Raw genomic sequence first — 24582 nt, forward strand, 5'->3', positions numbered from 1 at the left:
AGGCATGCTTCAGTTTGCGAACCATTGTGCTGTTCCAAAATAGAGCACAGAACATAGCAAGGTATCTGTTTAGGGCTTTATCACTGTCACGACCCCTTCATGGCAGGGTGGTGAACTTTGACAGCTGACATTACTTATTTCTAAAGTCTCCTTGTTCATCATTTGAGGTCTGTGGGGGGCCCCGTAGCATTGCTAAATGGCACAGCCTCAGTAGCATCAGAATGACAACAGAAATAGCGAAGAGGCGTCAGGGGCAGCTTCCGAGATGTTTCTTCATTTTCTTATTCCTGAGTCGTGTTTCCTTAAAAGACAGTTCTTCTCTGAACTTTTATTAACAGTCATTTAACCCGGGACATTCTAGCGTTCAGCATCATTTGTAGCCAGTTATTTAATCCCCGACTGAAATGCAGATCTGTCCCCAGATACGCTCTTAACACGCATTTGTGTCTGTGAAGTGTTCTCCACCTTGAGGTCTCAGATCCAGGAATGAATTGAAACCATCCTGATAAACCGAGGGTGGGCCAGCTGGGCACAGGTAGGGAAGAAGCTGGTCCCTTCTGTAGACGGACGTGCCTTATCTTGCTTCAGCAGGGTGGTGAGTTGGAAAGAAGTGAAGTTTTTAAATCCGTAACAGTATAATTTAACTGCACGTTCTAAGCTTCAGGGCCCAATTATTTGTCTTCTTGGACACTGGCCTTGAAGCCTGGCGTGCTAGGAAGGGTGCCGTGCCCCCATTCTTCAAGAACCAGCTCAAATGTCACTCAGTCTTTGAAGCTGTCTCACGATGGCTCCTCTCCCACCCCCTAGATTAATTGTTCTTTCTCTCCTGCTGACCCAACGCTTTTTTTTTCTAGAATTTTTCTTTTAATGTTTATTTATTTTTGACAGAGAGAGAGAGAGAGAGAGAGAGAGAGAGCATGAGTGGGGGAGGGGCAGAGAGAGAGAGAGACACAGAATCCGATTCAGGCTCCAGGCTCTGAGCTGTCAGCACAGAGCCCGACATGGGGCCTGAACCCACGAACCGTGAGATCATGACCTGACGCTCAACCGACTGAGCCACCCAGGTTCCCCCGCCTTTTTTTTTTCTTTTTTCTGTTAGAGCACACGTCACCCTTTGCGAGTTTCTTCGGCTTTAAATTTTTTTACAGTGTGAGGAATGGACAGATGTATTTTCAATGTAAAAGATTCAAGTGAGACCAACATAAACAGAGCCAACTGGAAAGTCCCTTTTCATGATGTGCTTTCCAGTCTTTTTTCCCCCTAGAATGCTGCTCTCTTCAGAGCAACACCTAGGTCTTACTGTTCATGATAACATCAGCGTCTGACAGTCTGTGGTCTGTAGTCTGCCTACAGTCACAGCTGGTTGAATGAATTTGGACCGTCTTGGCCTGTATCTCTGCAAACCGCAGACCCTCCTCCTAAAGTTCAGAAGTTGTTATGTCATCAGTGGAGAGGTTTATGCACGTTTGATCTGAACCATTTGTGTTACACCTGCTTCCATGTGATTCCCTGTGTCCGTAGGATGCCTCCTGTAACAGGCTTTGAATGAAAGTTGGGGCAAATTTAACAAGGTGCACAATCCACTCTCTACAAAGATTCTGCTCTGGGAGTATGTTCCAGTACACAAACAGAATTAGACATCAGTTTTCACCAAATAGTGATGGAATCTACTAGAAGTTTTTATTTATGTTTTTCGTTTCATTTTGTTTTATGTCTGTCAATTTGATACGTAAAGGGCTAGGCATAGGTAAATCTGTAAGCTGTATGAACAAAGTTTGGAAATCAGAGTTATAAATGCTCATAGTTTAAAATGCCAGATGTTGTACAAGGCTTTTTACCAAAAGACACACACACACACACACACACACACACACACACACACACACAAAACTCCATTGTTTCTTTCCCCACTCCTTATTCCCCAGAGGCAATTAATTCCTATGCCTTTAGCTGTTTCTTTTTTATTTTTGCTTCCATATTCTTCAATAACATTTTTTGCTGTTTCCTGTTTTTCAGTTTTAGATAGTAAGTATGACTGTTAACTTCTCACTATACAGGATAATTTATCTCTGACACACTGTGACCCTTCTACCCACCACACACGCTCTTTTCGTCTCCCATCTTATGTGGTTTATCATAATTGTTGGTTAGATCAGTGTGTTCACTTCATCGTGACCATGTAAATATTCATGGCTGAGTTACACCATCGTCGTGTTTCCTCTCCTTTACAGCTTTTATTTTCCCTGCGGTGAATAATTCTCCCCTTTGCATTTGCTTGGTTTTCCCTATCGCTGTCACTGCCCTATCCCACGCATCTCCAAGAAAGGTATAAATCTCCTCTCCAGTCCTTCCTCGCTGCCTGACCGACTCCGTGTGTCACGAGGGGCCATTCCCCTGCTGTCTTCCTGCTGCCCTCCCTGCCCTGTGTCTCCTCCTTCTTTCTTTCACTCCCTCATTTTGGTGCCTGACCACCTCCACGTTCCTCCTGAGAAGGGGGGCTTGGGAGGGGAGTTTCTGAGACTCCTCAAAGTCCCCCATGTTGGTTAACACTGTGACTCTGTATAGAATTCTAGATTGGAATCCATTTTACCTTAGAATCTTGACACCCTGGTCCCATTGCCTCCTGGCTTCTAGTGTTGCTCCAAGAATCTGCCTTTCCGGGGAGCAAGAAAACCCTGTCCCCTTCAGGCTCCTTCTAGATGGACTAAGAATCAAATTGACATGAGGAAGATTGACAGGAGAGAGTCCAGTACGTACAGGGAATCCGCACAGACACGAAATTCTGAAGACAGTCAGGCAACGTGAGGCACGTATGTCATTCTGAACTAAGAAGGAGCAGGGGTCTGGGACTTCAAAGGGAAGGAACGCAGTTCTCAGGAAGAGTAAATGTTTGGTAAACAAATGTCTGCTGGGCCACTCAGTGGCCTTCCCTCCCCATCAACCACCCCTCATTCATAGTAGTGTAGTTGTCCGTGGTAATAGCTCTTTTCCGGGAGTAGGTCCCCTATCTAACTTCTTCTAGGCAGTTGAGGGGGAACCCAAAGCACTTTTCCTGAATCTGTTGGGTTTTAATGGCTTTTTAACTCAAAATAATCTTCATGCCAAGGTGGCCCATCTCGAGGCAGCCTGCCTCCTCCAGATCCAGTGTCATCATGAGCCCTGATTCTGTGTGACTTATTTTTCTTTTTACTCTTTTGTGGAAGCATTTGGGATTTTTTCTTTGTTCCCAGAAACTTATGATGTTTGGCTCTGGGTAGGGTTTTTTCGTTTTGTTTTAACACATTCGCTAGGCACCGATGAACCATTTTATTTATTTATTTATTTATTTATTTATTTATTTATTTATTTATTTTCAACGTTTATTTATTTTTGGGACAGAGAGAGACAGAGCATGAACGGGGGAGGGGCAGAGAGAGAGAGGGAGACACAGAATCGGAAACAGGCTCCAGGCTCCGAGCCATCAGCCCAGAGCCTGACGCGGGGCTCGAACTCACGGACCGCGAGATTGTGACCTGGCTGAAGTCGGACGCTTAACCGACTGCGCCACCCAGGCGCCCCCGATGAACCATTTTAATCTGGAAATTCATGTCCTTTGGTTCTGGAATTTTTCTTGACTTATTTTTTTTTTCATGATTTCTTCCTTTTTTCTCTGTATCCTTTTTCTTAAAACATCCATGATTCAAATTTTGCGTTTCTTCTATTAATCCACTAGTTTTTTTGTGTTCCCTCTTCTCTCTCATTTTCTCATTCTTTCTATTCCCTGCCCCCCCTTTTCCTCACTGTCTGAAAAATTTCCTCAGCTGTATCTTCCAGTCTTGAGTTTTATACCTCTGCTATCACATTTTTCTGTTATGCTTGTTTGATGAGCACAGCAATTTTTTTCTCTTTCATTTGAAATGAGATAGGGCACTAGTGAGCTTGGAGGTTGGTGAGTGTGTTAGAGGCAGTTAGGGTCTAAGAGGACGCCTGGAGGGCGGCTGTCCCTGAGAAGCCCCCTCACACAGGAGGGACCCAAGATGGCAGCCGGCAGGACAGGAAGCGCTTACCAAATAAGGAAGAAGAGGCACAAAACCCTACTTCCCCTTGCAATTAGTGAATATTCTACTCTCTTGTTATCAACTGCAGTTAAAAGATAGAGTCCCAAACCCCAGTGCACACCTCTGTCACTTGAGCTCACCTACTCTCACATTTTGAGAGCGTACTTGCTTTGTTTTGTTTTTTTAAAGATTTTATTTTTAAGTAATCTCTACACCCAATGTGGGGCTCGAACTCACAACCCCGAGATCAAGAGTTGCACACTCCACCGACAGCCAGCCGGGCGCCCCTCGAGAGTGTACTTTGGCTCCAATAAACTTTCCTGCTTGTGTCACTCATCCACTGTGTTGTGTCTGCCCTTGAATTCTTTCTCATGAGGAGAGCAGGGGCATTCAGTGACATCTTTGGGACAGGCTGGGTCAAGTCAAGGGTCCAGGGTCTCCCCAGTTCATCTGGCAACAAGTAGAGCCTGTCTACTGGGGGACTTCAATGTAGACTACCCATCTTGGGCCATTTTGCTGGACGGGAGTCTCCCTGATTATCAGAATCTTCAGGTCTTTTCTCTTGAGTTTGTTAGGAAATTTGATCTTCTGCCTGGAGGCTATGAACCTGGCCACCCCATTCTAGGATCCAGAATGAGAGAAAGGAGCTGAGAGTATCACTGTCCCAATATGCAGGCTTTCCTGGGATTGTGTGGGAGGAAAAATAATTTTCTCTATACCCTTCTAGGTTCTTGGCTGAGATAGGCCTAGCTAGGCTGAGACCTGTAATACAAGACAGATGAACAGAAGAAAAACAAAACGGAAGTTCAAGAACATGGGGCGCCTGTGTGGTTCAGTCATTTGAGCATTTGACTCTTTTTTTTTTTTTTTTTAATTTTTTAATTTTTTTTTAATTTTTTTATTTTTTTTTTTATATATGAAATTTATTGACAAATTGGTTTCCATACAACACCCAGTGCTCATCCCAAAAGGTGCCCTCCTCAATACCCATCACCCACCCTCCCCTCCCTCCCACCCCCCATCAACCCTCAGTTTGTTCTCAGTTTTTAACAGTCTCTTATGCTTTGGCTCTCTCCCACTCTAACGTCCTGAGCATTTGACTCTTGATTTCAGCTCAGGTCATGATCCCAGGGTCACGGGATCGAGATTGAGCCCTGTGTCAGACTCCCTGCCTAGCTTGGGATTCTCTTTCTCTCTCTGTGTCCTTCTCCCCCACCCCTAAAAAAAAGAAAGAATTTCAAAAACATGTATACCTCCTATCCACATGGGAGAGATCCAGAAAAACTGAGTAGCTCTCCAGAGTGGCCCAAGCTGCCACGTTAAATACCATTTTCAGTTAAAGACCAAAGAAAAACGTTGGGATGGGGGCTGGGGAACGGGTTTTGCAGCTCACCAGGAAGAGGCCTGTGAACAGGGTGAGGTTGTTGTATACACTGAAGTCGGTACCTTCTCCACTGGGAAGTTTCTAGAGATGCGGCCCTCCCCCTCTGCCTGCTCCCGAGAGGAGACACCCTGACAAAGGAGATTTCTCCCATAAGTATAAACGCTTCTTCTGAAAGGGCAACTTCCGCTCAGTTTTCAGAGCCTCTGCAGCATCTGCTATTTCTTAATCAGCCTGAAGTGATCCGTGTGCCAGGGATGCAGGTCTTGGGGCCACGGTCCGCCACCCTCTACCTGAGCCTCGTGTTCTCACGACAGCACTCGTTCTTCGGCCGTCCTGCTGTCTGTCCCTCACCCTCCCCGGCAGGGAAACTTGGGCGCCAAGGGGCCCTTCTGGTCTCTGGTGTGGGGGGAGGGTCTGAGGGTTTGGCGAGTGGGCTTCTGTGTCTCTCCCTCTCCGGGGCCTCCCCTTCCTTCTGTTCCCAGAGGTGCTTAGAGCCCCGCGCACACCCCTCCACCTCTCGTCACCCGTCTTGTTGCTCCAGAGGTCGGCTGCCCCAAGTCTCTTACGTCCCTTGTCACTCACAACTCTCTTGGCTTCCAAAGTTTGTTGGTTTTGCCTTTCCTCCCCTCTGGGGCTTTTGCCTTTTTCTTTTTCTTTTTCTTTTCTTTAAACCTTTGGCTGTGATCGCTGGAGACTCAGAGGAGCTAAAGGGGATTGGGTCTGCCGGCTGTAAGCGAAAGGCGGCAGTGAGACCTCCAACCCTTGGCCCATCTCACTCACTCTTTTCCCATCCAGTCCCCCGGTGCTGAATGTTCTCTTGGTTCCAACTCTCCCAAAGCTCACGGTCTCTGTTAACCTCTTTTGGTGGTATTCCATTTAAGCAAGGACCCGCATCTTTGGGTGGAGCAGTGAGGTGGGATCTCAAGTGTTATCTAGTGATTGTGCAAGGATTTCAGGTGCTTCTGGGGGGAATCTTGCCCTTTCTGGCACCAGTCAAATTAAATAAGGCTGTTGCCCACCTCAGTCTTTGAGGAGCCAGCTTCTGAAAGTTCTTACAAGTAGAATAAATAGGCAAGTGAGCAGAGCATTTAAATACAGAAACACCTAGGGGCGCCTGGGTGGCTCAGCCCATTGAGAATCCGACTTTGGCTCAGGTCATGATCTCACGGTTCATGAGTTCAAGCCCTGCATCGGGCTCTGTGCTGACAGCTCGGAGCCTGGAACCTGCTTCAGATTGTGTCTCCCTCTCTCTCTGCCCCTCCCCTGCTCGTGCTGGAACACCTCATTCTGCTACTAGTCCCACCACCTACACCTTCTTCTTTGGTGGAACCTCAGTCCCCTCCCCTGTGACCCAAGATGACAACATTCCACACTTCTGTTTACCAAGTGCAGTGACTCAAATGAAAATTTTGAAATGCTTCCTGATGGTCGCCCTATAGGCCGCAAGCTCCATATTTGTGTCTTGACGGATTCTTGCTAGAACTGTAATTACACCAGAACCCACAGGATTTGTTCTTTTGAATCGCAGGAGATCGGCAAGAGGCTCCGAGTCCCATGAGCTTGGCGAAGGAGGAGACGAAAAGAAAAAGCGAGATTCTCGGAAAAGCGGCTTTCTCAATTTAATCAAATCCCGGTCCAAAACGGAGCGGCCCCCGACGGTCCTGATGACAGACGAGCCCTCGTCGCCCAAAGGGGCCATCCGGAGTCCGGCCTCGGACACGCCCAGGAAGGACGCGAAGCCAGCGGAGCACAATGGCAGTTCTGAGCGGCTGGAGGAGATGAAAACACCCGACCCCATCGAGGAAAGTCCAGGGGAAGACGTGGGGAAGGCGGACCGGAGTGACAGCAAGGGCAGCCCACAGGCCGGGCGGAGGTACGGGGTGCAGGTGATGGGCAGCGGTCTGCTGGCGGAGATGAAGGCCAAACAGGAGAGGAGAGCCGCCTGGGCGCAGAAGGTGAGGACGCGTCCCTTCCACGGGGGCGTCTCCGGGGTGGTGCCCCACTCGGCGTTTATGGGCGAGGGGGGTGCAGAACCAGCCTGTCCGGTTGCATACAGATCCCAGAACAAAAGGCTTTTTCCAGAAGAGCACAGGGTGCCGAGGCATGGCCGTGCTCCCCTCGGGGACAGGGGCCGTCTCTCCTGAGGCCACAGTGCTTGGAGGGAAGTCCTTGGCCGAGAGTCTGCGGCCTTTCCTCCCCCTGCCGAGGTGCTTCCTGTGCAAGTCAGAAGCATGGACCCCTGTTCCGGGAAAATGCTCAAATCTGGGGAGAAGACGGAATCTGTTGAGTCCAGACAGAGGCCCCAGGGTGACCAGAGTAGAACTGACAGAAGCAGATAAAAAGACTGAAACCGGGGGTGGTGCCTGACCGGCTCAGTCGGCCAAACGTGCAACTCCTGATCTCAGGGTTGTGAGTTCAAGCCCCATGTCAGGTGTAGAGACTACTTAAAAATAAAAAAAGCATCTAGGGCACTTGGGTGGCTGTCAGTTAAGTGTTCAACTTCAGTCTAGGTCATGATCTCGCCGGTCCTGAGTTCGAGACCCACGTCAGGCTCTGTGCTGACGGCCCGGAGCCCGGAGCCTGCTTTGGATTCTGTGTCTCCCTCTCTCTCTGCCCCTCCCCAACTCACACTGTGTTTCTTTCTCTCAAAAATAAATACTAAAAAAAAAAAAAAATTAAAAAAAAGTTTTAAATACTGAAACCAGATTCTAATTATATAAAGGTAGATCTGCTTTTCAGTTTTTTTCATAACTCGTTCCCTTTTCCAAGCCTAAAATTCCCCGCTGTACTCCAGATTTGCAAGCCAGAAGAAAAGAAGGCAAGGTATTCTGTTAGTTTTGATTGGGTACTTGACCATTGAGATATGTTGTCGTTTGCTCTGGAGAAAAACTCGATCGTTTAAAAATGGCCAGGACCCCCCAAACTCTGGCTCAGAGCATCATTTACTCTTCGAACGTCTTTTAAAATATACATTGTGGGTTTTTTTCTTCCCCTCTTCTCTCTCTTTTCTCCTGCAGCTACTGGAAAGATTGCAGGTTTATTGTGGTCACGGAGACGCACATGCCCACGTGAACCCGGGTTCTGGGTTTTGTGCATTATCCCGAGCTCTTTCTTTGATGTAACTGGGTTTCCCCAAGAAAGGAAAATCGCACATCCGTTTTCCTTGAAGTGTCAGAATGAAACAGTTCGCCCCAACGAACCATTGAGTTTTAGAAAGTTCTTCCAACTGTATTATATACCAGAGTGCGGAGGCTGTTTTATATCACGTAACTGATTTTTTGTTTTCATTAAATCCTGCATCGCACGGGATCTTACACCTGCTCACCATAGCCCTCCACCGGCACTGTGGTTATCCCGCGGTTTCCTAGTGATGGATCTCTCCCACTTCGCTCACTGCCCCTTACAGAAGGTGGAGAGGGCTGCAGAGGGGACCGTGTAACTGCATTCTGCTAATTCAGCAAGGCAGGCACTAGTCAGAATTCTGTGACCGCATCTTTGGCAAGTCAGACGCCCAAGGAAGTGTTTAAATTGCAATCTGTTTCATAGAATTTCCTTACAACGATGAACATGCTGTTTTCACTAACGAGCTGTTTATTTTATCACTGTTTTTCATTGATGAACAGCTGCTTTTTGGTAGAAAGATGGGGAGATGCTAGAGGGTTTTTTCCATGTGCTTTGGATTTGATGCATAAATTGACTCAGAGCGACAAAATTCCTATGGTTTTAGAAGTCTTAGTTGTTGGAGGCTTATAGTAATGACCTCGTAGCGCCATCTAGTGTCTTTTTAAACACCACCAATAATAGAAATCCTTCATACAGTGGACCCCAGAGATATCGAGGGTTCGGTTCCGGACCGACACGATGAAGCGAATATCACAGTAAAGCGAGTCAAGTGAGGTTTTGGGTTTCCCAGTACATAGAAGGTTATGTTTACGCGATACTGTAGGCTATGCGGCGTGTACTAGAGTTATGTCTAAAATCACAACGGACACGTCTTCATTTTAAAATAGTCTATTGATAAAACATGCCGACCGTCATCCGAGCTTGCTGGTGCGGGGTCTTGCCTCCCTGCTGAGGGCTGCCGGCGGATCAGGGTGGCGATTTCTTAAAATAGGACAACAGTCAGGTTTGCCACATCGATGGACTCTCCCTTTCACAAATGATCTGTCTGTAGCAGGCGATGCTGTTTGATAGCATCTTACCCGCAGTACAACTGCTTTCAAATTGAAGTCAGCCCTCTCAAACCCGGCCGCTGCTTTAGCGACCAAGTCGATGTCCTATTCTAAACCCTTTGTTGTCACTTGAACAGTCCTGACCGCACGTTCACTGGGAGTAGATTCCAGCTCAGCAAACCACTTCCTTTGCTCCTCCATCAGGAGCAACATCTGTGTCTGTTTGATCACGAGACGGCAGCCGTTCAGTCCCGTCTTCAGGCGCCACCTCTAACTCCACAGCTCTCTAGCTCTTTCCACCACACCCGCACTGACCTCCCCCGCTGGGGTCATGATGGGCCCTCAGAGTCGTCCCTGAGGGTTGGAATCCACTGCTTCCAGAGTCCCGTTCGCGTTGATGTTTCGACCTCTTCCCGTGAATCAGGCGTGAAAGTTGAAATCACGCCTTGATCCGTGGGCTACAGAGAATGGGTGTTGTGTCAGCAGGCATGAAAACAGCGTCTCCACCGGGGCTCTTGGGTGACCAGGCTCATTGTCAATGAGCAGTGCCGTTTGGAAAGCAATCTTTTTTCCTGAGCAGAAGGTCTCAACAGGGGACCTAAAGTGTTCAGGAAACCACGTCGTAAACAGATGCACCGTCATCCCGTCTCTGTTGTTCATTTCTAGAGCACAGGCAGAGTAGGGCCAGCCTCAATCTTACAGCCTTAGGATTTTTGGAATGGTAACATTGGCGTCAACTTCAAGTCAGCAGCCGCACTGGCCCCTGACAAGAGTCAGCCTGTCCTTTGAAGCTTTGAAGCCGGACGTGGACGTCTCCTCTCCAGCCACAGAAGTCCCACATGGCAGCATCTTCCAGAAGAAGGCTGTTGGTCTACACCGATCATCTGTTTTCTGGTGTAACCGCCTTCACTAACTCTCTTAGCTGGATCTTCTGGAGAACTCGCTGCAGCTCCCACATCGGCACGTGCTGCTTCATTCTGCGCTTTTCTGTGGTGGAGACGGCTCCTTCGACCTCATGATCCGACCGTGATTGGCTTCAGACTTTGCTTCTGCAGCTGCCTCATCCCTCTCAGCCTTTATAGAACTGAAGAGAGTCAGGGGCTTGCCCTGGATGAGGCTTTGGCTTAAGGGAATGTTGGGGCTGGTTTGATCTTCTGTGCTGACCACTCAAACCCTCTCCTTATCAGCAATAAGGCTGTTTGACTTATCATTCGTGTGTTCATTGGAGTTAACTTTTTTTTTTCAAGTTTACTTATTTATTTTGAGAAAGCAGGGGAAGGGGCAGAGAGAGAATCCCAAGCAGACTCTCTGCTGTTAGCACCGAACCCAATGCAGGGCTCGAACCCACGAACCATTGAGATCATGACCTGAGCCGAAACCAAGAGTCAGATGCTTAACTCCCTGAGCTCCCAGGCACCCCTGGGGTTACATTTTTCACTTCTTTGCATTCACAACCTGGCAGCTGTTTGGCACAAGAGGCCTAGCTTTCGGCCTGCCCTGACTCTCAACATGCCTTTCTCGCTGAGCTTAATCACGTCTAGCTTTCGATTTAAAGTGAGATGCCCCGCTCTTCCTCCCCTTGAACACTTAGAGGCTGTCGTAGGACTATCGAGTGGCCTGATTTCAATATCGTTGTGTCTCAGGGACTAAGGAGACCTGAGGAACGGGGGAGAGACAGGGGGACGGCCAGTTGGTGGAACAGTCAGAACACGTACATTTATCAGTTCACTGCCTTATGTGGACGCAGCTCATGGCACCACAGTTACAAGAGCGGTATCACTGAGCACACGTCGCCATGGCAAATATAACAATAACGGAAGAGTTTGCATTTTGGAAAAAAAAAATGCGGCACAGGGACACGAAGTGAGCAAGTGCTGTTGGAACAGCGGTGCCGATAGACTTGTACCGTGCGGTGATACCGCAAACCTTAAATCTGTAAAAACCGGAACAGTATCTACAAAGTGCAATAAGATGAGGTATGGCTATACTTACAGTTCAAACCAGTCAGGGGTGTTCTATCAGAATAATAATAAAAAAGTGTTTCAAGAATTAGTGTAAGAAGATTCTCCCCTAAAATTCCATGACTGTATTCCTGAGGAAGTCAGCAGCATAAACGCCAGTGGTCAATAGATGGTTGACAAAAAAAAAAAGTACGGTGTCCTCACTCTTCTCTTGAATAATTTTCTTGACACTGTTCACATTTAATGCACGTATTTAAAGAAAAAGAACATGAAAATGAGGACAGCGCACTTCTCATTCATTAGCAAAGCAGAGTACCAAGTGGCGTCTGCTTAGAGGCCACGCGCTTTCTCCTGGGGCCGCCTGGTCAGCTGTCTGCTCTGTATTTCCTCCGTGTTCCGTGCAGTAATTTTTGACATGTGTTGACTACCCGGGAAAGCCGGGAAGCAAACAGTAAGAGCCACCCCTAGGATTATATTTTATCTTTTTCATTTTTTTAATGTTTACTTTTGAGAGAGAGAGAGAAGAGAGACAGAAAGAGCATGAGCAGGGGAGGGGCAGAGAGAGGGAGACACAGAATCCGAAGCGGGCTCCAGGCTCCGAGCCGTCAGCACAGAGCCCGACACGGGTTCGAACTCACGAACCACGAGATCATGACCCGAGCCGAAATGGGACGCTTAACCGACTGAGCCACCCCGGCGCACCCCCTAGAATTATATTTTAACTGCAGGCACGCGGGGCGCTGGGCACTCATGGCCTGAGAGGCGGTGTCTCCTTCAGTGTGTCCTCCATCCTGGCCACTGTAAATAGCCCACTTCTTATTTTTGAGCCCAGACAGACGTGCCTTCCAGAGGCTATAAGATGCGAGGGGAGGCGCTCGGCTTTTGGGACTGGTTAAGCCCCGCCTCCTGACCGCTCCGTTCAAAGGCTCGGGCGCCCCTGCTGGTCCAGGCGGGGGACTTCTCGGCTAGTCTTCACCTTGCAGACGCGTCCAGGGCTCTCCTGCAGCCCTGGCACGGGGCTTCCTGTGCTCAGGATCACTTTTCCGTAGAGGTGCCGAACCGTGTGCCCGTTCCAGCCACGGGACTTGTGTGCACGCTGCTTCTCCGAGACCAGCCTCCGCTAGGGGAACATCCGTGGTCTTGCTGAGAAAGTCCTCGGCACCAGTTGCCTCCCTGGGAGCCACGCTCCTGGCGAGCGTATGGCTGCGGCCAAGCGGTCAGTGAGTCAGGTCTCACCCGTGTGTCAAATAATCCCTCCCATGTCATCAAAAATACCGGAAAGCAAGGAACTTCCGGCAGACACCTGCTCTCCAGGCTTGTCGGGCACGTGAGAGGAGCAGGAAGGGGCAGGCCAAGGTCAGGCCGCCCTGGGAATCCTCAGCCCCCTACCCCCCCCCCCCCCCCGCCCACCTTATTTGTGTTTTTAGACAGGAGATGCAGATTATTGTTGTCAGTAGGATTCTTGATAGCAAACACTAGACTTTTCTTTACGTGGGACTTTTTGTGTCTAAATGCCTCGGTCTCAGGGGGACTTTCTGCACCACACGAGGCTGATTCCCAGCCTCACAAGTCACAGCTCCGGCTGAGACAACCTTCCCCACCTTTGCCGTCACAAACCCCTTTGCCTGAAGTTCTTGGGCTTTTTTAAACTAATTCCGGCCTGTCCCTCCGCTGCCTCCTGAACCGTCGGTCTGTGTCCCTGTGGTTCTGGCTCCGTGACAAGGAAGACCCTGCCCGTGTTGGGCCCCTTTTCACCTGTTTTGTACGTCAGAGTGAAAAGGTTTCCGCTGCTTTTAACACTTGATTGTTGGAACCCAGCTTGGAGAGGGTCCTGTCACCTTACAGAGTGTCCGTGCCCCATTGCTGGGAGCATCGGGCTGCAGAGAACACGTAGGTGTTCCACAAAAAACCCACAGGAAACAGGAGACATCAGCAAGCCCACTGGCTTCCCCGGAACCCACGCACCTGTCACCCGTGGGAACTGGCCACACTTGGGACCCCGGAGGCCTGACTGCAAACCCAGAACACAACTTACTCCTCAGAACCGTGTCCCAGGAGGAGGCCCTCAGGGTGACAGGCCGGACACGGTCGGTGTGACAGTGGTAAAGGGGCCGCTATTTGTTGTCGTTTATTATCTGCTTTGTTCTTTTTCTTACATTTTAAACAAAAATGCACTTTTGGGGGGCCGTGTGCTTGACTTTTCTAGAAGCTTGGGAATGATGCAGCGTCTCAGGATTCTTCCGGCCTGGGCAGCACGGAGCGGTCGGATGCAGGTGGGGCAGGTAAGTCCGGCGATTGCCGTCACCCCGTCGGGAAAGGCGCTCAGCTTCTGGTCCCAGGAGCCTCACGTCATTCGCAGGAGAAAAATAAAAACGGGGCGTGAGAATAGGTTTCTGCGTCACGGTCCTCAGCTGGCACCGAAAGACATTTCCTCACCTGCCGCAGGTCAGCCCGGGGCATGTCCCCATCCCCGCAGCCACGCGCCTGGACAGCGTACCTTTTCCAATTTCCCAAAGGGAGGAGATTTCTCTGAGAGGAACTCCCCGGCTGTGGGCGTTGGAGGGGCGGGGGAGGCGGGGACAGGGCTGACGTTAGAAAGAAGCCATACACGGTAGGTGGAAGGTGGCCCATTTGTTTGACACGAGGGAGTGTTCTTTCCTTTCTGCACCGATATCCTTGGCAGGTGTAGCAAAATCACACGGCACCTCTGGTGGAAACGGAGAGTAACTTACAAATTGCGTGTCAGAAACCTCACTTTGCTGTTTGAGATTCCTGGGTTGAGCCCCAGAGTCCTTATGCCGTGAGAGCTGGAATGTAGCTCGTTATTTAACCAGCTTGTTTCCGCCTGTGGTCTAGACGCTTCAGGCAGCAACAGGGCAGGGGTGCGAGATGAGGTGACATCGTCACGGTTCTCGCTAAATGCGAGGTGATGGATGTCGCGCAGCCCTCGTCACGGAGGGCTTGCAGCCAGACCCCTACCTGCTGATGCTTGTCCAGAACCGAGGCACCTACAGGCGGTCATACCTGTACCTTCCTCGTGCCAGACCTGAGAAAGATCTAGCGCACTGAGCACCGCGTCCCCTCTGGACGTTAGTAGGGACGTGGACACGCTTGAACTTAGGCTTGCATCTGGGGGGGGGTGGTCAGGAGTGATGGGAAGGGTACCACCAAGTACGCTGCTTTCCCGCAAACGTTGTCGTCTTCCGCCAGCGTGAGTGGACTCAAAGAGCATGTAGAACAACATGTTCTGTTCCGAAATACCTGCGAGGAGACATGAGCAGAAGTGGGCGTGGCAGTCGAGAGCAGGGCCCCTCCTCGCTCCCAGTGATCAGTTTCTTCTGCCTCTGATTTTGCTCGTAAAGCCGTGCTCTCTGTACCTGTTTTTATTTTAGTGCCTAAGCCGCACCCCAGTGTTCCGGAGAACCGCTTCGGTCTGGGAACACCAGAAAAGAACGCCAAAGCGGAGCCCAAAGTGGACGCGGGTTCCAGGCCCCGGAGCTCGTCCAACACGCCTGCCAGCCCGAAGCCCCTGCCGCAGGCCCCCAAACCCAGCCTGGCGGCACGCCCCACCATCCCGCAGAAACCAAGAGCCGCCTCTCGGCCTGGTAAGGGTCTTACTGGGCATCGAGTGGCCCCGTGCCCAGCTGGCCTCCGGAGGGTGCTGGATCGGGACTCACAGGTGGTTCCCGGGGCTACTGGCGAACGTGGGCGCAGCGGGTCCGCGGGAGGGGCTTCGAAAGGGGCAAAGGCTGAAGAGTTTCTGAGACTGTCCCTGCGTACGGGTGGCAGGTGGGAGGGCCACGGGAGGAAACAGTCTTGTGTTGACCCAGTCGCTTGATTGAGCTTTCTGAGATCGGTCTCCGGGGTCTACACAAATAAGGAAGCGTAAGTTCCTCTCCTTTCGCCCCAGATTCTGTGAAATATTGAGGGTTTAGAACAGGGCTTGGCAAACCAGGGGCCTGTTTTTGTAAATACAGTGTCACCGGCACACAGCCATGCCGTTTGTATTAGTTTTTGCGCTAAGGTGGCAGAGTTGAGTAGTTGTGACAGAGGCCGTTGGCCTGCAGACCCTGAAACACTTAGGTTTGGCCCTTTACAGAAAAAGCTTGCTGGCTCTCGGTTTAGAAAACCTAAGGATAGAAGAAGCTTAAAAATCTTAGAAATGGATGGGCCTCTGCCTTATTCTCTCCTGCATTAGTTCTTCCCTGTACGGTTTTTTTTTCTTTGTTTTTCTCCAACAGTCTATTTAAAAAAAATTTTAAACATTTGCAAAAATAGAGTGGATAATATATTAAACCCCATATCGCATCTTCACTTTTTTTCCCCCATAATGATTAGGCAAATAAGGTAGAGATGTACAGTCAGATTATGCCCATCATCATCACGGCTAATGCTTTTGTAAAAAATGTTTATTTTTGGGGCGCCTGGGTGGCGCAGTCGGTTAAGCGTCCGACTTCAGCCAGGTCACGATCTCGCGGTCCGGGAGTTCGAGCCCCGCGTCGGGCTCTGGGCTGATGGCTCAGAGCCTGGAGCCTGTTTCCGATTCTGTGTCTCCCTCTCTCTCTGCCCCTCCCCCGTTCATGCTCTGTCTCTCTCTGTCCCAAAAATAAATAAACGTTGAAAAAAAAAAATTAAAAAAAAAAATGTTTATTTTTTATTTTGAGAGAGAGAGAATCCCAAGCAGGCTCTGCACTGTCAGCGCAGAGCCCGATGGAGGGCTCGAACTCGCGAACCGTGAGATCATGACCTGAGCTGAAATCAAGAGTCAGCCGCTTCACCGGCCGAGCCGCCCAGGCGCCCCATCTCTGCTAATCTTAACTCTGTGCCAGGCCGCGTGCTAAGTGCTTTATGCGGATAAACTCCTAATGTCCTCACCACAGCTCCGTTCCACAGATGTGGAGTGTGAGGCCCAGGGACACTCAAGTTTGGCATGCCACACGGCTGGTGAGCGGCAGCCGGACCCTAGGACCCCCAGCTGTAGGGGTGACCACTCCCACGGGCGTGCACACTAGAAAGTAAGACGCACGCCTCGTCGTGGTCCTTCGCCAACACGCAGAGGATTGGGTAGAATGAGAAAAGATACGGTCGCAGGCGTCCAAACTCATTCCGCTTGTGGGTCTTTCCCGTTTTCCCTCAGACATGCCTCTCATTCACCGAGCGGCCAGCTGGTTAATGCCCTCCGGTCTTCACAGCCCATTGGTCCCTCAAGAAACCGGTGCACAGTCTCCAAAGAGCAGCCTCAGAGACACACCCTGCGGTCACCCCCCAGCAGCCGACCCTTGAAGCAGATCTCTTAGGACTGCCTCATTCTGCTCAAACCTCTGTGCAGACCAAAGTTATGATAGGGAACAAAAAATTTCTTGGTGCAACACAAAATACCTTCATGATAGAGTGGGGAGAGGGAAGGCATAAAATAATAATAAAACGTCAGCAAGGTGTATCCCTCGTCTGCAGTAAGGAAACAGTTCTAAAACGAACCTGATCTCGTTTGTACTTTAGCTCCCCAGCGGCCAATTCCAAATGCAAAACCAGCCGGATTCCCAATACTCTGTCGCAAGGAGCTTCTGTTTTCAATTTGTTAAATGTGTCCGTTCATTTCTCAGCACTTAGTCTGTCGAGAATTACGTTAGCACACTCGTTTGTTTTCGTAGCGCTTGAGAATTCAGGCATTTTCAAATACGCCACCTCCTTTCCCTTCCTCGGCTCTGAGAGACGGCCCCAAGCAGGGAGAGGTCTTCCGCGGTGTTAGGTGACAGCCTGTGTGTATAGTGACGCAGGGAGGGGAGTTGAATTGGAAGGCGAAGGCTGAAGAGAACCCTCTGTACACACACGCACGTGCACGCACACCTACACACACCAAGCTCAAATAACCTTGCAGGCAACAGGGCGGAGAAAAGGGCGCAGTTCAGTAAATCCTTTCACCGAGAGTGAAGTAAGTCGCCTTTAGAATTAAGAGACTAGAGTTCTAACCCTAGAAGTTTTGTCATTTTCCCTCAGCGGGTCATTTAATCTCTTCATTTGTACAGTGGTCACCAAAGTCCTTCTGGTTCTGAAAGCCCATTGAGGGGCGCCTGGGTGGCTCAGTCGGTTGAGCGTCCGACTTCAGCTCAGGTCATGATCTCGCGGTCTGTGAGTTCGGTCCCGCATTGGGCTCTGTGCTGATGGCTCAGAGCCTGGAGCCTGCTTCCGATTCTGTGTCTCCCTCTCTCTCTGCCCCTTCCCTGCTCATGCTCTGTCTTTCTCTGTCTCAAAAATAAATAAAAACATTAAGAAAAAAAAATTTTTTTAAATAAAAAAAATAAAAGCCCATTGATTCCAAGTTATTCTTAGTGGTCTCAGTACGTGTATATAGGTACGTGTGCCCGTGTTCCTACGTGTCCACGTGTGTACGTGTGACGTGACCACTGTACTGGACAACAGGTAAAGGCAGTGGGTTATAAATATCGCGTATTTTAAGAAAATCAGACGCCTCTATGTCTGAGGCAAAGGAACATTGACTTACTGGCAGCGTCCTTTTCAAATATCAGCTCACTGAAATTCCGTGTCAGCGACATAAGTTCACATCTGTCTGTGAGTTTTAGAGATTGTAACCTTTTATAAATTTCAGTTATTTTTCTCCCTACTGTATATAGCTGTTACTTGCAGAGACTTGACACTCCGTCTTGGCCAGAACACTTCTAGGATACTTTTTAAACGTGATAGGCCGTTCGTATTTCAAGATTAACCTGGCTTATGTTTTAGGAATCCAGCTTGTGCAACTGCTTGACTCATGTGTTTTTGTCTCCCTAGAGGATATCCCGGACTCCCCATCCAGCCCTGGCTCGTCGAAAATTGCTCTTCTCCCACCTGTCCTGAAAAAAGTTCCTTCGGACAAGGAGAGAGATGGGCAGATTAGCCCCCAGCCCAGTCCCAGGACACTTTCCCAGGAAGGTAAGAAATGTTTTCTCTCTGTTAGCTTTCTCCAAGGAGAGTCCTTTCAAGAGAAGGGAATTAACCCTGGTCTTGACGAGTATCCTAGAGTTTAAATCAGCATTCCTTGGACTAAACTTTTGGGACCAGAGCAGTTTCCTAGTTCAGAAGCTTGATTCAACCTTATCGATGACATTGGATCTTCACAGAGGACCGTATACGCAGAATGAAAGCGTAGCAGACATCCCAACCCAAGGTTTACCTTCTTTGTAATCACTAGGCGCTCCTGAACTGGCTCCCAGCAGGTGCGGAGTGCCTTAAATATTTTGTGACTCATTGGGTGCCGCTTACAGGCTTCTAGGTCTCATTATTTCCCAGAACTCTTCCCCTGGTTGTGAATTACTATCACTGTGCTTCATAAGCAGCCCCCGCAGGCTGGGGGGTTGGGGGGGAGACTCGTAGCTCATTACACTCGCTTAGTCATGAAGTCAGACATGCCTTATTCCCCAGGCACCTGCCTGGACGCTTTCAGGGCGTCATTGGGCCAGCTTTGCTCCTCTTAATCTGCTGGGAGCAGAGCAAGATAATCCTGGGACGTGGGTGCCCATCTCCCAGAATCAGATCAAGAGTTATGAGTGGAGGGTGGCCTCAGCACCCCTGCATTTCTGTCACCCACCTCCCACGCTCTGTTAAATACACTGTTGACTTTTGGGTTCTACCCTCCATAAAGTATAATTGCCATCTCTAAGCCCCGCTGATGAAGAAATTCCAGAGCCCCACGAGTCATTACCCATGACCAGATGGCCCTCATTATGGTTTGAGGCTGCCTTTGTTTTATTTTAGATGTTTGATGCTTTTAGGATTCCTTGACCTTTCTGGCTTTGACATCTTCCTCCACTGGCCTGTTTTATTAATGGCAGTCTTGTGTTGAAGTTAATGGAGAGTACTTCTGACTACTATCTTTGTGACTTAGGAGAATAATAAAAATAAATGATTAGCAACAAAAAAATAACACTGCCTGCTTTCTCCTCTCCATCCTGCAGATTCATTTGGTGGGTCCAAGCTTCCCTCACCTATTAGCTGTAAATAAAAGGAGGTAGGGATTTGACCAAAGCTGATAAACCACTCATGTCAAACTGAGTAGCCAAAGCCATGAGAGATAGCTAGCGCCTACAGTTACTTTACACGGAGTGAGTAAATAGAGGGTCTGGCGTTAGAGCCACAGCCTTCGCGAGTCTTGGGGTAGAAAAAGGAACCTCCGAGTCAGACCGACTTGAGCCAGCCCCTCCCCCGCTCTGCCTTCATTTCCCCTTCTTTCTGCAACTGCTTTGTGTCTTTACTTACAAGGAGGTTTTGAAGATTGCTTAACGTTTATGAAAAGCGATGTTTTCTAGATGCCTATATGATTACAAACAAGGGCTCGAGTAACCCACCAGCCCCCTGAGTACGAAGGGGTGCCACGGAGGGTGAAGAGTGGAAGCCACTGGCATACCCTTAGCTGCTTTGGAAAAGTCCTGTGTTCTTTCCTGAGAAACTAAGTTGCTCCTCAGACATTTCCGAGCTCTGGGGTAGATGTGTGACTCCTTTCCTCGTTCCCCCTTGAGAGCAAACACCACGGATGATGATTCGTGCCCCCATCTTTCTAGGTGGGGACTGTAGAGCTTGCCCCTGGGATCCACAATAAGTTAAGCGCAGAGATCATCCTGGTGGTGTCACTTGGTATTGAAATGGAGTTGAAATATACATGCCGTCTGAGAACAGCCTGTAAATGTCCAAGGTGCTAAGACTCTGACTTCAGTTTATTAGCTCATCGGCAGCGCCGGCCCGGGGATGACAGCCACTTGTGAGCCCTGTCTTTTTCTTTAGAAAATGTTCCTGATGTGCTCCTTCCTATTTTCTTGTACGTTATTCATGCTGGTTACTTCATTTCCTTGTTCTGTGCCTCCCTTTGGACTAGCGTGCCCAACTCATTTCTGAAACAGGTAAATGGCTCTGATTCTTCTGGATTATTCCATAGTGAATGTGATTTTCGTTAATCCATCCTGGAATCAAAGTGATACCGCGGGGGCCTTTTGTTAGCACCTTTTTGGGGGCAGACTCGGAGCTCACCTCATGTTGCACCACATTTCCATAATGTTGGCTGTTGAATTCTGTAGATGATGGTGTGTGCGGGACCAATGCTGTAGGTTCCCGAAAGCCTAAGTGGGGCGGGTTCTCGGATATTTAATTCTTAACAGTCTTTAATATTAATGTCAACACATCGATGTATTTGCTAATGTAAAGGGTAAAATGAATCCCTTTTCCTCAGTAGTGCAAAGAGGAGATTATTACAAAAGACATTCAGATCATGACACTGGCAAGCCTTCCAGTGGAGGGAAAAGATCTTCAAAACTGTACTCCACGATTGCAGAAGAGGAGGTGAAGGCAGTTGGGCACAGGAAGTCACAGCCAACAAATGGTTAGAGCCTTCGCTTATCATCCCTTCACTGACCCAAAGCTTATGAATTGGCACTAACAAAAACAAACTTTAATTGAGTAACTTCTATCCCGGGACTGGCTCGGGGATTATTCCTACAACCCATGTTGGTTTTCTAAATGGCAACAGGATGGTCCTTCCCTTTGGGGCAAAAAGTATCGACTTCAAAATCTAAACTTTCAAACTCGACCAAGGAGGATCGAGTTACTCTGGAGTGGGGTGATTTGTCCTCTCCAGTTTTCGTGATCATGTGGGTTTACATGTGGGTCATGCCTCCCGTTCTCTTGGTCTCGCTATACTCTTCTGTTCGACTGTAATTGGGATTGGGGAAGAAATTCTTAGAGTACAGTTTCTGCCTTTAGAAGGTATTGGCCTAACACCTCACTTGACGCTGTTTTAGGAAAGGATCAGTGAAATGCCCGCGACCTTTCATTGGACTTTTTATGACCCTTCAGTGAGAAAGGAAAAGTACCAGTTAAGGGTCTCAACCTCTAAGGACAGTTGATTCTATTTTACGGCCGTTGCTTTTTGCCATCTGCCTTCCGTGAGACACGGTGGTGAGTTCTGTCGTGTTCCGTTCAGGTGAAGACAGTCCCAGGAGACAAAAAAGGCTTTGTCAATTTCAAACTGTTAATTTCAAATTGGCTTTGAACTCCAGTGGGAAATGTTAGAGCAAGCCTCGCTGATTCAGAGAGGAAATGTCTTTCCTGTGACTCCGCACTTCTGATCTCGCTGGTTAATAACTTTCTTTATAAATCTGACTTGAACATCTTTGAAAGGAAGTCTTAGTATCATAAAAGGAAAAAAAAAAAGAGGTAGAATATTCTGATATGTGAGATGGCTTTAAGTCCTTTTTCCCTTGAAACAGGGCACTTTTCTTCCGGTAAACCTCTGTCGGGGGTTGACACATGAGTGTATTTAGGCTCCCAAGGATGAAGTATGTGGCCCAGAATTCTGGCTGCAACTCCGTGCCCGTCACGGCCTTCTGAGAAAGCGCCCCACACGGCAAGTTAATGGAAGTGACCCGATTATAGGAGTAACTTCTCTTTCTTGCAAAAGGATAAAGCATTCTGAAACTTCCGCACCTTGTTACGGATAACACACCTCCTCTGAGACCCACCTTACCGCTTCACAACCGGCTGCATTACGGGCGCCTCCGCCTCCGGTGGGAACTGTTGTCTTTGAGGACTTTCCCGGACAGAGGTTTATAAACCAAAACAGCAGCCAGAAGGCATCTGCTGTCTCCCTCGGGCAACATTTGGGGCCAGCTTTCTTGGCCGGTACCGCTGGATGAGTTGTGCACTCCGACCTGCCTGGCGATCTGCACCCCCACCCCCCCCCACCCCCCGCTAGCTAACGGGGTGGAGCTGGTGGAGTTAAGGACACGCCCCACAGCACAGAGTGAAGTCTATAGATCACAGATGAACATTCTGGTTGGGCCGGGTAGCGCCTGCCCGAGAAAAAACAACGGACTTGGCCCTTCACTTTTTTAAAGGACTCCCTGAAACAAACGTAATGTTATATGGCAACCAGACTTCAATTAAAAATTTAAAATCAATAAATACCAGTGATGTCACGGACACTACCGAGGAATCCTATGTTTGACCCTGTAAGAAACAAACGAACGCGATGACCCGCTGTGGGTTTTGTAAATAAAGTTTGGTTGGAACACACGCACCCGGATTTCCTGCATGGTAGACTCGTTTACAGACACGTGCTTACAATAAGTCTCCTAAGAGATTTTCTCTGATATTTTCAGAAAAACCTGTTATCTTCAAGTGACAGAAAAGGCACATAAACGAACACCTAAGACATTTGTTTTCTGAAGAGAGGCCGGGTTATTTGTAGAGCGTATTAAATCAGAAGCCCTATCTCTGTATTGCCCCTTTGGAGAAGGTCACATAGATGTTTCTAGATTTGGGAAATTTACATTTGAACTATCGTGTCGGCCGACTTCTATCACTTGGTTACCTAACAAAGCACCTTGATGGAGCACAGTGTCCCTTCTTCCCAGAAGCCACTGAAAAAGCACTTCATGTAACACACAAGGAGACCAGCCCCGGGACCGCACCAGTCCTGCAGGAAGGCTTTGAGATAGGACAGAAAGGTTGGCCACAGGAATAAGCCAGATCGTAGGAAGGCAAGAAGTTCTGTGCCTGGCTCAGATTTTTCCACGACCTCTTGGACTTACAGTTCTCCCTCCGATGGGCTGTATCAGTGTGATGGAATTAAACAGGACCATCTTGTGTTTGCTTTTCTGCCCTGATTTCTGGAAATAGCAACAGGAACCAAAAAAAGTAGTTTTTACAGGAGCTTCAATTAAAGTAATTTTATGTCACATATTTTAATACTGTTTTGTTAGTGCCGATTCCCCCACCTGCCTGTCTTCATCCTTGAGAATTCCAAAGCAGTCTGCTTTCTGAATAGTTCCCGGTTAACAAACGGCATTTAGCAGAGCAATTCTGTTAGCCCGTGCTGTGTACTTGCCTTTAAATCTTTCAGGAGCGGCTTCGTGTAAGCTAAAACAGCTTTCTTATTTTCCTAAATCGTGTATCCGTGTGACAAACAGAAGCTGTTGTTCTCAAAGCATGCTGCATATTTTTATCCTGGTGGTTGTTTTAATTGTGTGGCTATTTTAGTATTGACCGGACAGGTAAAATGCTTGCTTTCTTTTACTGGAAATATCTGTACCTTCTGAATCTCGTGTCCTTTCCCGTCTTGCATTTAATTATAAGCTGTGATGTTTTCATTAGAGTATGTCCTGTTTTCTTGAAGAAAATAGTTGGTTTGGCTTTGTATATATTATGATGTACCCTGTTTGTTCGGGCCATCTTACTCTGAGATGTCTTTTATATGTCACTTGCTTCTTCCATAATCCAACCTACAACCAGGAAAATATCTGGCTGTGGCTTACCGTCTGTCAGCCAGTGCTGTGTCCTACTTTTTTTCACCAGATCTGGATTCTGCTACCCCGGTATGAGTTCTTCAAAAGAAATTTAACCATTGGTCAGCAGTTTTGGCTCCTGCCAGAAAGTATAAAAACATCAGGGCTGGCTACCGAATATTATTTTTAAGGTCCTCACGTTTTCCTCGTGGGAAAGATGGATGTCGGTGGGACTTAAAATGGAGAAGAGCTCAAATTTTCAAATGCATCTCTAATTCCGAATTCATGTGCACATTTCGGAAGCTTTAAAATTAGCACGTGTATATGGTACATGTATATATGCAAAGTCAAATCATCTTCCAGAATGACAGATTTCACGTTTAATCCTTCCTGCACCAATCATTGCCACCGTAGACGGGATGTGAGTATACACACAGTGTTTATGTTGAATAGCCTGTTGACTTAAGCACTTTTTTTTTTTTATCATTTTAATGGTTTGTGGGATGGCACCAAACACATCTACAGACACACAGAGACGCCCCAGCACGTTAACGGTGTGAATACTTGCATTGAGGACGTGTAGTAAGGCAACCTGACTTTCTTTATCCTGTATAAAGTCAAGCATTAAGTCAGGCTGCTCAGGAGAAGGTTCATCGGAATTAGTAAAAAGCCTGAATTTTATATTCCACTTATTTATTTTGTAAACGTTTGTTTGTTTATTTTGAGAGAGAAAGAGCGTGCCAGCAGGGGAGGGGCAGA

General features: G+C 48.4%; 1 protein-coding gene across 2 annotated transcripts in view; it reads left to right on the top strand.

Annotated features, from left to right (window-relative positions):
- Positions 1–24582, top strand: part of CARMIL1 (capping protein regulator and myosin 1 linker 1) — a 311314-nt gene that overhangs the window by 282895 nt on the left and 3837 nt on the right. Inside the window, exons 33-37 of one of the 2 annotated variants that reach the window (XM_047103122.1) lie at positions 6950–7376; positions 13761–13836; positions 14947–15159; positions 18344–18484; positions 20330–20445. In XM_047103122.1, the coding sequence (XP_046959078.1) occupies positions 6950–7376; positions 13761–13836; positions 14947–15159; positions 18344–18484; positions 20330–20445 (973 nt within the window). The remainder of the gene's footprint in view (positions 1–6949; positions 7377–13760; positions 13837–14946; positions 15160–18343; positions 18485–20329; positions 20446–24582) is intronic. The other variant, XM_047103121.1, reaches the window with a different exon arrangement.

This window comes from Lynx rufus, unplaced genomic scaffold, assembly GCF_022079265.1.
Source record: "Lynx rufus isolate CCGP_SWC_20201006 ecotype Redwood Valley unplaced genomic scaffold, mLynRuf1.p SCAF_6, whole genome shotgun sequence".
Classification (NCBI taxonomy): Eukaryota; Metazoa; Chordata; class Mammalia; order Carnivora; family Felidae; genus Lynx; species Lynx rufus.